Below are 17,816 nucleotides of genomic sequence, written 5' to 3'. Positions count from 1 at the left end.
CTATATTAGCTATAATTAAGGGAAAATGTGAACATCAAATTCGGAAGAGGATGCAGACAAAAAGGAACTTTCATTTGGGCATTTTAGGCAACATGTATAAAGAGCCCTAAAAATGTTTTACTTAGACATTCTCTGTCTGAAAATATTAAAGGCAACAGACTATGAAATATAAAATGGTTTCTTCTCAGAGACTTTGACTGCATTGCCATTTGTTGTAGTAAAAGCTAAGAAATACCCTAATCACCAATGATAGTGGAAATGGTTGTATAAATCATGGACCTTAATTCTGAAGTAATCTTAGAGAGCCAAACGTTTATGAAAAATTAATAATAATATGGAGAAAACTCATGCTGTGAGATTCAGTTAAAAGGTATATGTAATTGTACCTATAGTATTTTCTCAACAAAGTAAAAGATAAAGCAATTAGAAAAATACGGAAGGTAAATAATGTAAAATATTAACAGTGGGGTCTTTAAATGGAGTTATGGTGAGTGTTAATTCCTTTTTTCCTATTTTTTTTATGTTTTTCAAATGTCCTATAATGAACATGTATTGTTTTTCAGTAAAGGCAAACAAAAGAAACCAGAGTTTAAAAACTAAAGAACCAAAGACTTGGTCATGGTAACTAATAAACGCTCACTGCTAGAATCTTAGGTCTAATCCCAGTAGTGTGATGTTGGCTTAGTCCCCTGATCTACTCAGACCTCATTTCCTCCTCTGGAAATATTCTGTAAATAGTATGTCGTCTTGATTCTGCTTTCTCTGTGTTTCTATGGGTCAGTTTCTATGAGGAGTTCTTCCAACGCTGGGTTTGGAAATGGTCTCTGAACCTTGGAGGACCTGACCCTTCCTAGATCTTTTCAGCATTTCTTGTGGTTGGGTGGGTTAGTTATAGACCTAGATGATGAATGGAGTTCTTCCTAGAACCCAAGCTTTGTTTGAGGTCATTCTTTTGGTAGCTCTCTGGTTTGAATTTGCTTGGATACTTTGTTGTTGTTGTTAGCTGCCGTAGAGTTGGCCCTGACTCATGGCAACCCCACATACAATGGGATCAGACTGTTGGGATCCATAGAATTTTTATTGACTGATTTTTTGCAAATAGATTGCCAGGCCTTTCTTCCTAGTCTGTTTTGGTCTGGAAGCTCCACTGAAACCTGTACAGCATCTTACAAACATGCAAGCCTCCACTGACAGATGGATGGTGGCTGTGCTTGAAGTGCATTAACCAGAAATCAAAACTGGGTCTCCCGCACAAAGGTGAGAATTTTACCACTGAACCACCACTACCCCCATTTGGACACTTACATATACTAAATCAAGTAGGGATTGTTGGCCTTTCAGAATTACAATGGAGAAGTTCAGGGAAGAAGGCATTTTGAGCTACTATTCTGGGGAAGGACCCTTTACAGGCTACAGCATTTTCCCCAGTCAAGGAGTCTCCACACAGCTCCCTTCATTTCCCTGTTCCTCAGGCTATAGATAAAAGGGTTCAGCATGGGGATGACCACTGTGTATATCAGAGATGCAACCTTTCCAGTATCTGCTGATTAGGAGGATGACGGCTGGAAATACACAAGAAAGAGGGTCCCATAAAAGAGACTGAGCACAGACAGGTGAGAGCCACAGGTAGAGAAGACTTTGTGCTTACCCACAGAAGAGGGGATCCTGACGATGGTATGGATGATGTGGACATAAGAGACCAGAACACAGGTGAGAGGAATCATGCCTGAGAGAACTGCTTCAGTTAAGATTGTGATTTGATAGGTATGGGTGTCTGAACAGACAAGTTTTAGAAGTGGGGGTACATCACAGAAAAAGTGTCGTATGCAATGGGAGGCACAGAAGGAGAACTGAGACATCAGGAGAGTAAGTGAGAAGGTCAGTAGTTGGGAACAAAGCCAGGATGCTGTCACCAGCAGCAGGCAATGTTGGGGACGCATGACCATGGTGTAGTGGAGAGGAAGACAAATGGCCACGTATCGGTCATATGCCATCACAGCCAGCAGGAAGTCATCCAACAGGGTAAACGCCATGAAGAAATACATCTGTATGAGGCACCCAGTGTAGGAGATGGCGTAATGCTGTGTCTGGATATTTACTAGCACCTTTGGAACAATAGTGCAGGTGAAGCAGGTCTCAATGAAGGACAGGTTGGCCAGAAAGAAGTACATGGGTGTATGGAGGTGTGTGTCAGAACTGATGGCCAGGATGATGAGCAGGTTCCCCAATACAGTGACCAGGTACATGCCCAGAAAGAGGCTGAACAGGAGAAGCTGCTGCTCAGGGTGCTCAGAGAAGCCAAGAAGGAAGAAGTCAGAGATGGTTGTTTGGTTTCTAATTCCCATTTAAAATAGGACAATTGAAGGAAAATGTTGTTTAAATATAGAGACTCCAGAAAGTTATATTATTCAAAGTCTTCAGTTTGTTTTTTTGTGCTCTTTTCAAAGGCCATCGTATCTCTTGGTGTAAACATGTGCAGCGATGAGAACCCTGGATGATGGTAATGAGAGACATTGATGGAGTGGCCTTTGCAATCTAGTTGTCTAATAAGTTGTCTATAGACCTCCTGGATGGGGTTGAAATGGAGAATACCTGGGAAGAACGCTCATAAGTCTTAGTTCCTTTTTCTTTTTAAAGTAGGAAAACTATTTCATAGGCTTGTGAAGTTTGAATAAGATAACCTTAGGGGATAGTCACTTACTAGAAAATTATAGGTAAGCATAGTTGTGTGTATGTGTGTGTAGTGGAGAACGGGGTAACAGTTTTCACAGATTGGTCATAGCCGAGACTTAGACATTCTTGGTTTGATGGGCATATCGGCCTTCTTTTTTTTTTGAAGACCCATCGAATAAGTAAATGTGAGTAAAAGATCTTTGTAAACCCAATAGCATTTTACAAATAAAAGGGTTTGTCATCATCGTCACAATCAACATCATTATAAACATCATCAGTCATTAGGAGCATTGGCTTTGATCTCTTAAAGACTACGTGGGCACCCTTTATCTGCTCTTCCTGGCTGTGTGAGTCTCTGGAACTGGCATACCCTCTTATCCTCTCTGAGCTTTAGTTTTTTAGACTGTAAACTATGTTCATAGTTTATACAGTTACTGTAAATAATCAGACCAGAGTAGGCCTTCAATAAATTGTAATAGTAGTTATTACTATTTTTAGTAGTAGAAGTAATAGATAAAATGGAACTCTGGATGCCTGATAATTGGAAAGTGTTAGACAACATGTCTCCCAGCTCTAAAACTGATTTGCCTTTTATATTTTGGGGAAACTATTTCATTTCCATCATCTCTAAGATCTATACATAAACCTACCTCATAGGACTGTTGAAAGCATCAAAATGCCTGAATCCAAAATGACAGATTCTAACTTGAGCATTTGTATGTTGTGGAAGGATGAACACATGGATAGGCAATGGCAGCATGTGCTAATTCATGCTCTTTGATGTGTTGATACAACACATTTCCTCCAGGGTTTGATAAATCTTCATTTGACCACCAGTGCCCTTATAGGCTGTGACCATGAACAAATGGCTCAATCTTTTTGGGCTTCAGTTTCTGCATCTGTTAGAAGGCGATAATGTTGTTGTCGTGCCCTTGAATTGATTCCGACTCATAGCAACCCTATAGGACAGAGTAGAATTGCCTCATAGGCTGTAATCTTTAGGGTAGCAGGTCACCAGGTCTTTTCTCCTGCAGAGTTGCTGGTGGGTTCAAACTACTGACCTTCTTGGTTAGAAGCTGAGCACTTAACTACTGCGCCACCAGGACTCCTTGAAGGGGATAATAATAATGCCCAATTCATAGGATTAGTTGTCAGGATTAAGTTAAATAAAGATTGTACAGAACTTAAAAGAATGACTGACTCATAAAATGCTCATCAAATGTTAGCTTTTCTTGACATTATTGTTTCTCTTGTTGAAGTTAACAAAATTGGAGTTGCTTTCTAGGGTGACTAACTGAAAGTCTCACCTCCCAGGAACCCTCTCAGTCCTGGGCAAACTGGAATGGTTGGCCATCCTATATGTCACTTTGTTCTGGTCACTGTCTGTGAGCAGTTGGGCTTAAAACTATAAAGTTTCATATATAGAGTCATAATTATCATTGTCATCAATATCATCATTATTGTGACCCTTGTGTGGTGATGATTCTGACTCAGTAGTACCATGACAAAGCACCCACTTTGACATGTACAGGCCCTGGTTTGAGTCCTAGCTGTCCCTTTTTGGTCAAATCACTTACCTCTGAAAGCCTCAATTGTAAAACGAAGATAAATAAATGTACTTCAAATATTCTGGGATGTAAGTTAAAAAAATAAAACAGGACATAATTAACTATCAATTACTGTGGAGACTGTTATTGTCTTTGGGTAGTGTCACAGAATAATTCCGAAAGGCACTTATGATCTAGTGGGCTGCGAATGAATTTTCCATGCGTAGTACAGGGCTTCTAGGTCCTGTTATTATACAGTTAAAATGTCTTGGCTACTGCTAGGGGCTTGGGAAAACTGATTTGCATTGAATTCTGGCTGGAATCCCAGGAAGTTAATGAATATTGCATCAAGGCACTTCTCATGGTGATCAGTAGAACCACGATGGATTTGGCAGAGTGTGAGTAAGGAGCAGACGAAGAAGAAGGAATAGGAAGGAAGTTCTGTGGGTATGCGTGTGTGTGTGTGTGTCCCATGTACGTGTGTGTATATCCCCCATCTCTATACCCTTAGCCCTTACCTGGAAAATCTAACCATCCTTAGATCTCCATCACCAAGGAGATTGGGTCTGCCTCCCCTACTTCCCTTCAGGAGGACTGGCTGGAGCCACAGAGCTCTTCCTTTGTTGCAGCAGCAGCACAGACTGATGACTCAGGGCTAGACCAACATGTTCTTAGGAACAGGAGCCAGGAACAGTTGTGAGCTTTTCACATACAGTGTCTCCTGGGACCCAATCCCAGGCCTAGTTAGAGATTAGATGCAGCAATTGTCCAACCTCCCAGCTGTCACCTCTGAGCCCTGGACTCCGGAGTCCCAGCAGCTTCAGTAATGCCTTTGTTTTGGAGTGACCAGGTCTGGGAACCCTTCTCCAGGGCAAGGGAATTGGATGGTTCTATCTTACCCACCTTAACCTGCCATGGAGTCCACATATTGTAATCAGGTCCCAATCCTCCTGAAGAAAACCCATCATTTTCCAACAAATAAATAATAACAGATGAGTAGAGCAGATTTGGTGCAGAGTGCTCAACACAATTATTGTCTTCAAATTCCTACAGTTCTGTCATGAGAAAAAGTGAATAGACTTGTTCTCTGTGACTCCAGAGGGTATATATATGACTTATGTGTAAAATCTACAGAAGTCACAGTGACTTGTGCATGAAAAATTGTTTATTTTTAATTGTGAAATACATAGTATATATTTTAAAAGTATATAAAACATTGAAGAATATTTTTCTTATAGTTTTATCAGACATGCAAGTATGCATAAATCATGTATTGTTTATATGTGCCTATCTTTATTACTTACATGAATGGTTCTTTCTCTCAATATTATGATTTTGACATTCATGCTGATAATTGTACTTACAGGTCATTCTTTTTCACCATTTATAATAAGGGTAAGGAGCCATGGTGGTACAATGGTTAAGTGCTAGGCTGCTAACTGAAAGGTCAATGGTTCGAATCCACCAGTGGCTCTGCAGGAGAAAAGACCTGGTGATCTGCTCCCGTAAAGATTACAGCCTAGGAAATCTTTTGCGGGGGGGGAGGGCAGTTCTACTCTGATATATAGGGTCGTAATGAGTGGGAATCGACGGCACACAACAACATAATAAAGGTCCACACTCCCCTGTCCAATACCTTTAGGGCTTTTTCATTTTGGAATTCAGAATGTTTCCAACTTTAGAAAGGAATACTGTGTATGTATTATCTATTCTATGACACCACCAAGGGTTCTGAGGCTTCACACTATAATCAAACACCATAATATTTTGGCAATAAATGCATGAATACCAAGTGAGATAAATATTTTTAGATAGCCACATGTCAATCCAGTGACATTTTGCTGCAAAATAAGTTTGCTAAAACTGTGTAAGATATTTTCATGGGTTTTTAGAAGAGATTTATTGGGGAAGGACCTGGTGAAATCAGGAAGAGCATTCAGGCTATGTTGCAGGTCTGACACATGTGGGATAGGAAGAGTCTTGAACTGCACCAAGTACCATGAAACTTCCACCAGGCCTTAAACCAAAGTTTTCCATTGAAGGAGTACCATGTTTCTCTGGAATGGACTTATCTTGATACCCTTGCCGTGCTCAGCCATTGTCTGGGAACATCCTGCATAACCATGGCTTTGGCACAAACATAGTGGACTGAGAGGGACAGTAGCTAGGGCCACTCATTAGTTATGCTCCCCACCGCAGGAGATTGGAGTGGCACATTTCCATGGCTGCCACAGTCTACCCTTTGCACTGCACAGATCTACTTCTCTACACAGGTACAGCAAATAGCTCCTCCATGGTTTCCATGAGCCTAAGGGAAAACTTACAAGAGGGAGATTAGTGGGATGAACCACAGTCCTCCTTGTCACCATTGGTGTCATACTCATCCTCCTCTATTAACCATTCTAAATTCCTCTTACCCTCAGCTATCACTTGGCAGGTCTTGGGGCTTACCGGGTAGTGTGCCTGAAATCTTTACTTATGAAGTGTCTGGGACCGTGATAAGCATACCCTCCTCAGGCTAGGGTTGCAGCGTGTGTCCAACCAGAGTTACAATCATGAAAGGAGTACCAAGAGTTATCAAGTGGATCACCTGGTTTGCATATCCTCCTCCCCCTCCCCCGCTCTCATTGTATAAAAGCAACCTTACCTTGAGAGTTGACTTTGGTCTTGGGGAAACGGATTCCAAGAATCACTGTCCAACTATCTTCACTGACTGATCCTTTCCCATGTGCCTTATTTCTTCTAAAAAAACTATTTATTTGTCTTAAGTTATAAAGTTCCAAACACTGTCAAAATCATAACTAACCTTTATTGAGCACTTAACAGGCCAGGCAGTATACTACTTGTTTTACACAGATCATCATCTCATGTAAACTTCACAAAACCCCAGAGGCTTGATACCATTATTATTTCTTTTATAGATGAGAAAAATAAGGTTTTGAGGGTTCTGAATAGTAGCAGAGCCATGATTGAAATCCAAAACTGTTGTGCTTCTTAGCTATGTAGTCGGTGTTTTGTGGATTCTTGCTTAATTAATAAATGCTAAGAATATGGTTATGTTATTCTGCCCTCCTAGTCAGCTTTCTCAAGGCCTGCTTCATGTCCTTGTTCCTAAAGCTATAGATAAAAGGATTCAGTGTGGGAGTAACTATTGTATAGATGACAGTGGCTACACGGTCCTTTGTAACTGAGTAGGTGGATGAGGGGCGAATGTATACAGATATGATGGTCCCGTAGAATAGTGCCACAATCATGAGGTGGGATCCACAGGTAGAGAAGACCTTGTACCTGCCTCCTCCTGAAGGGACCCTCAGAACAGCACGAGTAATGTAGACATAAGACACAATAATGAAGATAAAGGGACTCATGATCACCAAGGAGCCCTCTGTGAAGGCCAAAAGCTCATTGACAGAGGTGTCAGAGCAGGAGAGCGTTAGCAGTGGCTGGACATCACAGAAGAAGTGGTGGATGATATTGGACCCACAGAAGGAGAGGCGGGCCATGAGAATTGTGTGAGTCAGTGAGTGGAGGTGGGACACCATCCAGGATGCCATCACCAGCAGGAGACAGTGTCTGGGGCTCATGGTTGAAGTATAGTGTAGTGTGTTACAGATGGCCACATAGCGGTCAATGGCCATGGCAGCCAGAAGAAAGCTGTCAGTGATACCAAATGCCACAAAGAAATACATCTGAGTGAGGCACTGGGCAAAGAGGATGGTCTTTCTCTGAGTCAGCATGTTCACTAACATTTGTGGCACAATAACAATTGTAAAGCAGATGTCTACCAGGGACAGGTTGGAGAGGAAGAAGTACATGGGGGTATGGAGGTGGGCATCCCCTAGGATGGCTGCAATGATGATTGAGTTGCCAACCACATTGATCAGGTACATGGCTAGGAAGCTGGCAAAGAGCCACATCTGCTGGTTGGGGTCAGTGGTTAGTCCCAGGAGGAAGAATTCAGTAATGTGGCTCTTGTTTTCCCTCAGCATTGATGCTCTGGAATTAAGAAATGTAAAGAAAGGAAAGTAAATAAATAAATTAATAAATAAATAAGAGAGATACAAATAATCAAAATAAGAAATGAAAGAGTAGACATTACAACTGACCCAATATTAATAAAGATAATTACGACAGAATATTATGAACAACTGTACAGCAACAATCTGGATAACCTAGATGAAATGGACAAATTCTTAGAAGCACACTCTCTACCCAAACTGACTCAAGAGAAAATCATCTCAACAGACCCATAACCAGTGAAGAGATTGAATCAGTGATCAAAAACTTCCCAACAACAAAAAAATTCCTGCCCCAGATGGCTTCTCTTGGTAATTCTAGCAGACATTTAGAGAAGAATTAACACCAATACTGTTTAAACTCTTCCAAAAGCTAGAGAAGGAAGAAATACTCCCTAATTCATTCTGCAAAACAAACATAACTGTGATGGATTGAATTGTGTCCTCCAAAAATGTGTGTTAACTTTGCTAGTCCATGTTTCCCAGTCCATGTAGTTGTTCACCATTTTGTGATCTGACGTAATTTTCCTGTGTGTTGTAAATCCTACCTCTATGATGTTAATGAGGCAGGATTAGAGGCAGTTATGTTAATGAAGCAGAACTCAATCTACAGGGTTAGGCTGCATGTTGAGTCAATCTCTTTTGAGATAAAAAGAAAGAATCAAGCAGTGGGGAGAGGGATCTCATACCACCAGGAAATTAGTGTCGGGAGCAGAACACATCCTTTGGATCTGTGGTTCCTGCACTGAGAAGCTACTAGACCAGGGGAAGATTGATGGCAAGGACCTTCCCCCAGAACTGACAGAGAGAGAATGCCTTCCCCTACAGCTGACACCCTGAATTTGGACTTCTAGCCTCCTAAACTGTGAGAGAATAAACTACGATTTTTTACAGCATCCACTTGTGGTATTTTTGTTATAGCAGCACTAGATAACTAAGAAAATAACCCTGATACCAAAGGCCTACAAAAAAAGAACACTATAGGCCAGTATCTTGTATGAATATAGATGTAAAAATCCTCAACAAAATACTAACAAACAGAATCCAATAGCATATTAAAGGAATCATACACCATGACCAGTTGAGATTTATTCCAGGAATGCAGGGATGGTTCTACGTTAGAAAATCAATCAACTTACTATACCACATCAATAGAACAAAGAAGAAGGAACAAATGATCATCTGTATGTATGCAGAAAAAGCATTTGATAAAATTCAATACCCTTTCTTGATGTAAACCCTAAAGAATATAGGGACAAAAGGGAAATTCCTCAATATGATTCAGGGCATATGTGAAAAACTAACAGCCAACATTATACTTAATGGAGAAAGACCGAGAGCTTTCCCCTTGAAACTGGGAACAAGACAAGGGTGCCTGCTCTCACTTCATTCAATATTGTATTAGAAGTCTTAGCCAGAGCAATAAGACAAGAAAAAGAAATAAAAAGTACCCATATTGAAAAAGAAGTAAAACTATCTCTGTTCACAAATGATATGATCTCATATAGGAAATTCCAAAGAGTACACAAGAAAACTTTTAGAGCTAATAGAGCAGTTTAGCAAAGTTGCAGGATACAAGGTCAACAAACAAATATCAGTTGGGTTTCTATATACCAGCAATCAGAAATCTGAAAGGGAAATTAGGGAGACAATTCTATTTACAGTAGCATTTAAAAGAATAAACACTTAGGAATAAGCTTAACCAGGGATGTGAAAGATTATGTAATGAAAATTATAAAACTCTGCTGAAAGAGATTAAAGAAGATATAAATACATAGAAAGATGTTCCATATTCATGGATTGGAAGACTTAATATTGTTAAGATTTCAATACTACCCAAAGCGATCTATAGATTCAATAGCAATCCCAATAAAAATCCCAAGTGTTCTTTACCGAAATGGAAAAACCAATCCTCAACTTTATATGGAATGGCAAGAGGCCCTGAATAGCTAAAACAATGTTGAAAGAGAAGAACAAAGTAGGAGGACTCACACTTCCTGGTTTTAAAACATACTATACAGCTACAGTAACCAAAACAGCCTGGTACTGGCGGAACAGTAGACACATAGAAAAATGGAATAGTCTTGAGAGTCCAGAAATAAACCCACACATCTATGGTTATCTGATTTTTGACAAGGGTTTTAAGTCCATCTGATGGAGAAAGAAGAGCTTCTTCAATAAGTGGTGTTGGGAAAATTGGAATTCCACATACAGAAAATTAAAACGGGATCCAGTTAATTGGCCTAATAAAGTGTCTAGTGCTTTCGTCCTACCTCATAGTTTGTTGTGTAGAGCCTGGGGACTTAAAAGCTTGTAAGAGATTGTCTAAGGCACAATAATTTGTCTCTATTCGCCTGGAGCAACTGGCAGAAGGAGAGTCAGAAATAGGAGGAGAATATGGAATGTGTGGCTATTTCCTCCATGAGTAGCTATCTCCTTTGCCACGAGACCAGAAGAACTGGGCGGTGCCCAGCTACCATTACTCAACATTTTGAACAAAAATTCTATAGAAGAATCCTGATCAGAAGGCAAAAAATGCAGATCAGAATTTCAAATTCCCATGGAATCCAGGCTTTCTGGAGCCATGGAGGCTGGATGAACCCGTGAAACTATTGCTCTGAGATAGTCTTTAAAACCTTAAACAAAAAATATCCCCAGATGTCTTCTTAAAACCAAACAATAGCTTAACTAGTAAAAAAGTCTGCTTTGAGCATTATGCTCTTTTTTTTTTTTAATTTATTTATTTTGTTGAGCTTTAAGTGAAAGTTTACATTTCGAGTTAGTTTCTCATACAAAAATTTATGCACACATTGTTATATGGCCCTAGTTGCTCTCCCTGTAATGTGACAGCACACTCCTCCTTTCCACCCGGGATTTCCCGTGTCCATTCAACCAGCTCTTGTCCCTTTTTGTCTTTTCTTCTCACCTCCGGACAGGAGCTGCCCATTTAGTCTCACGTATCTACTTGAGCTAAGAAGCTCTCTCTTCACGAATACTATTTTATGTCTTATAGTCAGTCTAATCTTTGCCCGAAGAGTTGGCTTCAGGAATGGTTTTTGTTCTGCGCTAAGAGAGAGTCCAGGGGCCATGTCTTCTGGGGTCCCTCAAAGCTTAGTCAGACCATTAAGTCTGGTCTTTTTACTAGAATTTTAGTTCTGCACCCCACTTTTTTCCTGCTCCTCAGGGACTTTCTGTTGTGTTCCCTGTCAGGGTAGTCATTAGTGGCAGCCAGGCACCATCTATTTCCTCTGGTCTCAGGCTGATGGAGTCTCTGATTTATGCGGCCCTTTCCGTCTCTTGGGCTCATATTTTCCTTGAATCTTTGGTGTCCTTTGTTCTCCTTTGCTCCATGTAGGTTGGGACCAATTGATGCATCTTAGATGGTTGCTTGCAAGCTTTTAAGACTCCAGGCAGCATTCACCAAAGTGGGATGCAGAACATTTTCTTAATAAACTTTCTTACGCCAATTGACCTAGATGTCCCCTGAGGAACATTATGCTCTTTTAAGAACTGTCTATATGGAATCAAATTGAGAACAGCAACTTGAAAGATTGGGTAGGAACCTTAGGAGGAAATGAATTTATGTTAATTGGGGACAAACAACTCATAAAAGGAGGGTGAGAATGGTTGCACAACTTGAAGAATGTAATCAATATCAGCGAATTGTACATGTAGAAACTGTTGAATTGGTGTATGTTTTGGTGTTTATATTCTCAACAACGACAACAAAAAATCAAGAAATGTTAGGTGTGTGCCCTGCCTTAAAGTCTTTAATCTGGCAGAGGAAATATAAGGTATTTCAAGTTTTGTAGTGCATAAGGGGGGATATCCACATAGACCACCTTATAGTCTATGATGTAACTTCATAGAAATGGTGTTAAATAGTCAAAAAAAATATGGGTTTTTGGATCAGGTTTCAATTCCAGCTCCACCACTGACTAATTTTGTGACCTTAAACAAGGTATATACCTCTGTTCCTTGTCTATAATGACAAAAAAGTATGTAATATCCGCCTCCTTAAGGCAAGAAGAGTCAAAGGCGTGGTACTGTGGGCAATGGAAATATGAGAAGATGCAGCATCCTGGAAAACAACTGTGAGAGCTATGAGTAACAAAGTACTCAGGTTCAGAATCTGGCCCCTTATCCCGCAAAAAGGCAAGGGCAAGGAGAATAGTCAAGGTCCCAACCTGGCGGTAATTGAATCACTAGTCATCTAGCTACCAAAACAGAGATTCAGGTGAAATGAAACAAAAACAGAAATTATGTACCATAGAGTTGGAACCAGCCAGGTTTCTGGAAATAATATCAACTCAGAAAAATGATTAGCATTTCTCTAAGTTAGCAATAACCATAGAGAATATGTAATGATAAAAACATACAATTCAAAAATGCAACAAACACTCTAAAGCTTTAGGAATTAATTTATCTTAGAATACACAAAACCACCACGTGGAAATATTGGGAACTCCAATAAAGATCAAATAAGATGATGGGAAAAAATGGAAAGAAATTCCATGTTCTTGGATGGGTTGACATAATATCACAAAGGTTTTATTTTTTGTATTAGCCTATAAATTTACTTCTACCTCAATCAAAATACCTAATGAGCTTTTTGAAGTTCTTGATAAGTTTTTCTGAAATTCACATGTAACAATAAAGGTTCAGAAGTAACTAAGTAAAAGTTGAAAATGAAGAGTAAAAAATGGGCACTTGTATTATCAGGAGCTCTGGTGGTGCAGTAGTTAAAGTGCTTGGCTGCTAACTGAAAAGCTGGCAGTTCAAAGCTACCACTTGCTCCACAAGAGAAAGATGTGTCAGCCTTCTTCTGTAAGGATATACAGCCTTGCAAATCTATGGGGCAGTTCTACTCTTTCCTGTAGGGTCGCTATGAATTGGACTTGATGGCTGTGGGTTTGGTTTTTGGTTTTGTCTTATCAGAGGTCAAAAGTAGTAAAAGTCCACAATGATAGAGGCAGTTTGGTTTTGGTGCAAGAACAGACAAAAGGCCAATGGAACAGACTAGATAGCTGAGACAGCGACCACGTTAATACAAGAACTTAGTATAGGAACATTATGGCACAAAAACCCAAAAGGGGAAAGGATGGAGTGTTTGGTAGTGTTGGGAAAACTGGCTCATCATATTGAGGAAACAAAGAGAACTGAATCTAACACCATATATAAAGGTGGAGTCTAGATGAATTGTGGACTTACATGCATTACATGAAACTATGAAGTAAATAAAAATAACTGTAGGAGAATATCTGTGAACAAGAAGGGAAAGAACTTCTTAAACAAGACTTCTAAAATTAAAAATAGCCAAAGGGAAAAAATAAATTGATTACATAATTACAAATAAAGCAAATAGCCATAGTAAAAGTTGGGAGATGATATATACACAGTCTAACAGATGTGGTACTAATGTCTAGAAAACGTAATGGTGACTTTCACACTAGCAAGAAAAATATAAGATCACCAATACAGAAAAGTTCAAGAAAGCCCAAGGCTAATAATCTTATGAAGAGATGCTCAAATTCAGTGGTTATCAGAGAAATAAAAAAATAAACTATGAGATTTCATTTTACATTTCTTTAGTAAACTTGGAAGGGAGAATAAAGACAAATGGTGGGAGGGACATCTGATTAGAGTTACTCATAGCAACATTGTTAGATTTTGAAAACATAATCTGAGTGAAAAAGTAAGAAAATAAATGGGATCTATAATAAGATGATTTATGTAAATTAAAATGCAACAAAATAACAAGTATATCCATTACAAAGTTAAACATTAAACACATTAGAATGAAGAAGGGGAATAGAAGTTGGGAATAGGTATGAAAATGCAAAAGTGAGTGAGGAAGCAAACAAAAGGAAAATGGCCCAGTGTTGCCAAGATCTGAGGAGTGTGGTTAATTCAACTCATTACATTTGAAGTCTATTCATAAGAAAAAGAATTGCAAATCTTAAATAGAACTCAGGGGATTTCTCTTCCGTTATACTCCCCAGACCAAGAACCCATTAGGAGCCCAGATGCCAGGTCATCCAGCTGAAATGTTGCCAGTAAAGGAAGTTGACTGTCTCCTAAATCCTACACCTTGAACCTTTGCAATCACAATGGGAAAAGTCTATATATCCTAGATTGAAATGCAAGAGCCAAGGATTCTAAGCCTACCTCTGTTACCTGACTTGACTGTTTGCTAGTGATGTTGATTTTGCTTTTCTTTCATGAATAGATCGAATGATTTATAATTCACTCAACAAATCTTCACTGAGTGCCAGAAACAATCTAGGCATTGAGGATACAGAGGTATCGGATACCATGATAGCTGTTCGGATGTTTGAAGACAGTGAACATATCTCTGAGCCTCTTCTCTGAGTGAAACACCTCGGCTTCCTACATCTTCCAATCTTTGCTCACACAGCTTGGTTTTAAGTCATCCCACCATTTACCTACCTATCACAGCTAATGCTCTGTGTGTGTGATGGACAAGTATTTTCATTTAGAATGTAAATTCCTGGGGGATAGGATGACTTTTATAGGTTGTTGGCGATGGATTGATCTTATATCTGTTTCACAGATTTCCAGACTGTGCTTCCCTGAGAGACTCAGGGGCCACTCCAGGGGAGGTGGAAGATGAGCAGGGAGCCTCAGGACAATGCTGATTGGGAGGGACTCCAGGTTTCTTCCTCTTTTACCAGAGTAATCCTGATTTTTATATGCTTTATACATTGAATAACTGCATAAAAGTAGTATAAAGATATAGCTAAAATAATACGAAATAGCATGCTCACTTAACACTGGGAAAAATTGAGTCCTAAAGAGGCGGTGATTTAGCAAATACTACACAGAAAGTTATCAGTGGAGGTGGTATAGCAACCCAGGTGTTATCAGGGATTTTCTCTCCTCTTACCACTCACTCTCATCTATCAGCTCATGGTCCATGCTGTTCTGAAGGTGTTCAGAGGTTGTGGTGAGGACATAGGAATCTAGAACTTTTCTTGGCAGATAGGCTCTGGGGACACCCAAGGGCCAAGCTGGGCCAGCAACCTGGTTTCTACCTGTCAGCATCAGGACAGCTACAACGTTCCAAACACCTTTTGCTGTGGTCTCATCTACCAACACCAAATCCTTCCTGCTTTATGCAATTGGGGAAGGAGAAACAGAGAGCACAGAAGGGATTATGGCATTGGGAGGTTAGGCAGAGAAATAACGGACGCAGCATATTAACTGTCAAATCACCTGGCTGAGCCTCAGATTTCATCCTTGTAAAAAGAGGATGTCATACAAAATGATTTCCCAGGTTCTAACCTCCAGGATTCTAGGACTTGGGTATAGTGATGGAGTTGAAGATTATGACTACTTACTCAAGAAAGGGTTGGTGACCTCCAGAATGGCCATTGGAGTGTCCAGGCGTCTCCCTCTCAGCCTCATTGGCCTTGGTGATTAGGGGAAGAATGGGGTCTGGGGAGATAGGTGGAGCTCTCATATCAGGTGAAGAAGGAAAAAGCCCCAGACTTGGCGTGGATGAATAGGACTTGCTACACTCTGGAAATTGTATGTGTGATTGTCATCTCAGCCACTTCTCTCTCTTCCTTTATAGAAGTAATTTTTTTTAATGTAACCTCAGTTATTAGGAACAAGAGGCTTACTCCCACTCCCAGCTACCATCGCTTCAGCTTTCATCAAGTGAAAAGGAAGGGGTGGTTACCTTGAAGGAAGTGATTGCCCTTCACATAAGCTCACCCCAAGGAGATGGGAAATCTTTCTACTCACCACCCCCAAGGAGCTCATTAAGGAAAGAGGCTTGGGAGAGGAGCAGAGACTGTGGAAACTCAGGATTCCAGGGTGGCAAATTTCTTTGAAACTCAGATAATTAGTGGCTTGTTATCATTGAGGGAGTCCCTGGATGGTGCAAAAGGTTGATGCTTTAAACCTACCCAGGTATGCCTCAGAAGAAAGGTCTGATGATCACTTTGAAAAGGTCACAGCCTTGAAAACTCTATGAAGTGCAGTTCTACTCTGCACACATGGGATCACTTGATGACAACTGGTTTTGGTTTTTATCATTGTGATTTTGAAGGAGACTGAGGCAGGTAAGTAGAAAAGACTTGAGTCTAGGACTGTCCCTGGGATGTTGGGAAGGATGTGTAGGGCCACAGAAAGTACCCACAGCTGGGAGGAAGGTTCATGGGGTTTAGTCAGTCATTGAGTGGCCTGTGACTTTGGGCAAACTCTTAACTCCTTTGAATTTGAGTTTCCTCATCTATAATGCGCATTTAGTAGTACCTTTATACCATGGAGTGCTGCCTGGAGAATCAAACAAGCTCATGGATGAGAATTTGTTCACATACTAATAACCATTACTCACAAAATCTTTGCCTCCTGTTTCCATGATTCTATGCTCTACTGGTCTAGAAGTCTTACTTCTAAATGGAGAAATTTCACACATCAAGGGACACAACAGTTTCATCTGCTTGAACCAATATATCGAATTGAGAATCTCTGGTTAGTACACACAGATCAATAAATTCAACCAAATCCAAAATGATTTTCCTTCTTCCCTTAGAATCCATTCCCATAAATATTCCCCCCTTTTCTGATGATATAATAGGTAACATCTTGCAGTTTTTTTTTTTCGTGGGTGCGTGTGTATGGCATCTCTTAGGGCAGGCTTGGTACTTCTCCCCAATTTGTGCTGTGCTTTAAGTCTAATTTTTTTTTTTTTATAGGGCTAGAGCCAATGAAGATTGATAAAAGTTGGTCTTGAGGACAGTCAGCATTCTCCTGCAAAGTTATCGCTTTAGAACAAGTTATTATAACCTCTTAGAGCAAGAAGGAAGGCCTTTACCTTAGGGAAAGGGACAGGGAGTTTCCTTAGAGAAAGGAGAAAGGACTGAGTATACTGGCAGTTATGGATTGAATTGTGTCTCCCCAAAAGATACATTGAAGTCTTAATCCTTAATAGGGTCTTTCTTTGAAGATATTGTCAGTTTAAGTAATGAGGTCATACTGGAGTGGAGTAGGGTTGAGTTCTAATCCTATATGACTGGTGATGTCCAAAAAGACAGAGTCACACACTGGGGGAAGACACCATGTGAGATCCATCTATAAGCCAAGGAATACCAAGAAATGCCTGGGGCTACCAGAAGCTGAAAGAGACAAGGAATGATCTTCCCCTAGAGTTGAGAGAGAGAGAGAGAGACAGAGCAGAGATAGAGAGAATACACATTGTAACACCCTAAATTCAGATTTCTAATCTCCAGAACTCTGAGACAATAAATTTCTGTTCTTTAAAGCCACCCACTTTGTAGTATTCTCCTATGGCAGCCCTAGGAAACTAAGGCACTGGCGAAGGCACTTGGGACTTTCATGTACTCGGATTCATCATAATCAACTAAAATGTCCCCATTCTAGTTTTCAGGAAGTCACTTTTTCCAAAACAATGCTCTAATACAAGTGACAAAACTATGAATTCAATTTGCATTATAATTCAGTCACCCTAGGGCAAATTTCTCCCCATGTGTCTGTCAGTTTGTCAGTTTGTCGTACTGTGGGGGCTTGCGTGTTGCTGTGATGCTGGAAG

General features: G+C 40.1%; 1 protein-coding gene and 1 pseudogene across 1 annotated transcript; both read right to left on the bottom strand.

Annotated features, from left to right (window-relative positions):
- Window positions 1–1,403: 1,403 nt before the first annotated feature.
- LOC126082480 (olfactory receptor 1G1-like) lies at window positions 1,404–2,345 on the bottom strand (annotated as a pseudogene).
- Window positions 2,346–7,279: 4,934 nt separating this feature from the next.
- LOC126082906 (olfactory receptor 1L6-like) lies at window positions 7,280–8,209 on the bottom strand. Its single transcript, XM_049896037.1, has one exon. It carries the CDS (start codon window positions 8,207–8,209, stop codon window positions 7,280–7,282), a length of 930 nt encoding a protein of 309 aa, XP_049751994.1.
- Window positions 8,210–17,816: the final 9,607 nt, after the last annotated feature.

This window comes from Elephas maximus, chromosome 9 (assembly GCF_024166365.1).
Source record: "Elephas maximus indicus isolate mEleMax1 chromosome 9, mEleMax1 primary haplotype, whole genome shotgun sequence".
In the NCBI taxonomy this organism is placed as follows: Eukaryota; Metazoa; Chordata; class Mammalia; order Proboscidea; family Elephantidae; genus Elephas; species Elephas maximus.
The sequence above is the reverse complement of the archived record's forward strand: the minus strand, read 5'-3'. Positions and strand labels throughout refer to the sequence as shown.

What these genes read in the sequence shown, in the direction of transcription:
- LOC126082906 (XM_049896037.1), bottom strand. Translation starts at nt 8,209, where the DNA reads ATGCTGAGGGAAAACAAGAGCCACATTACTGAATTCTTCCTCCTGGGA.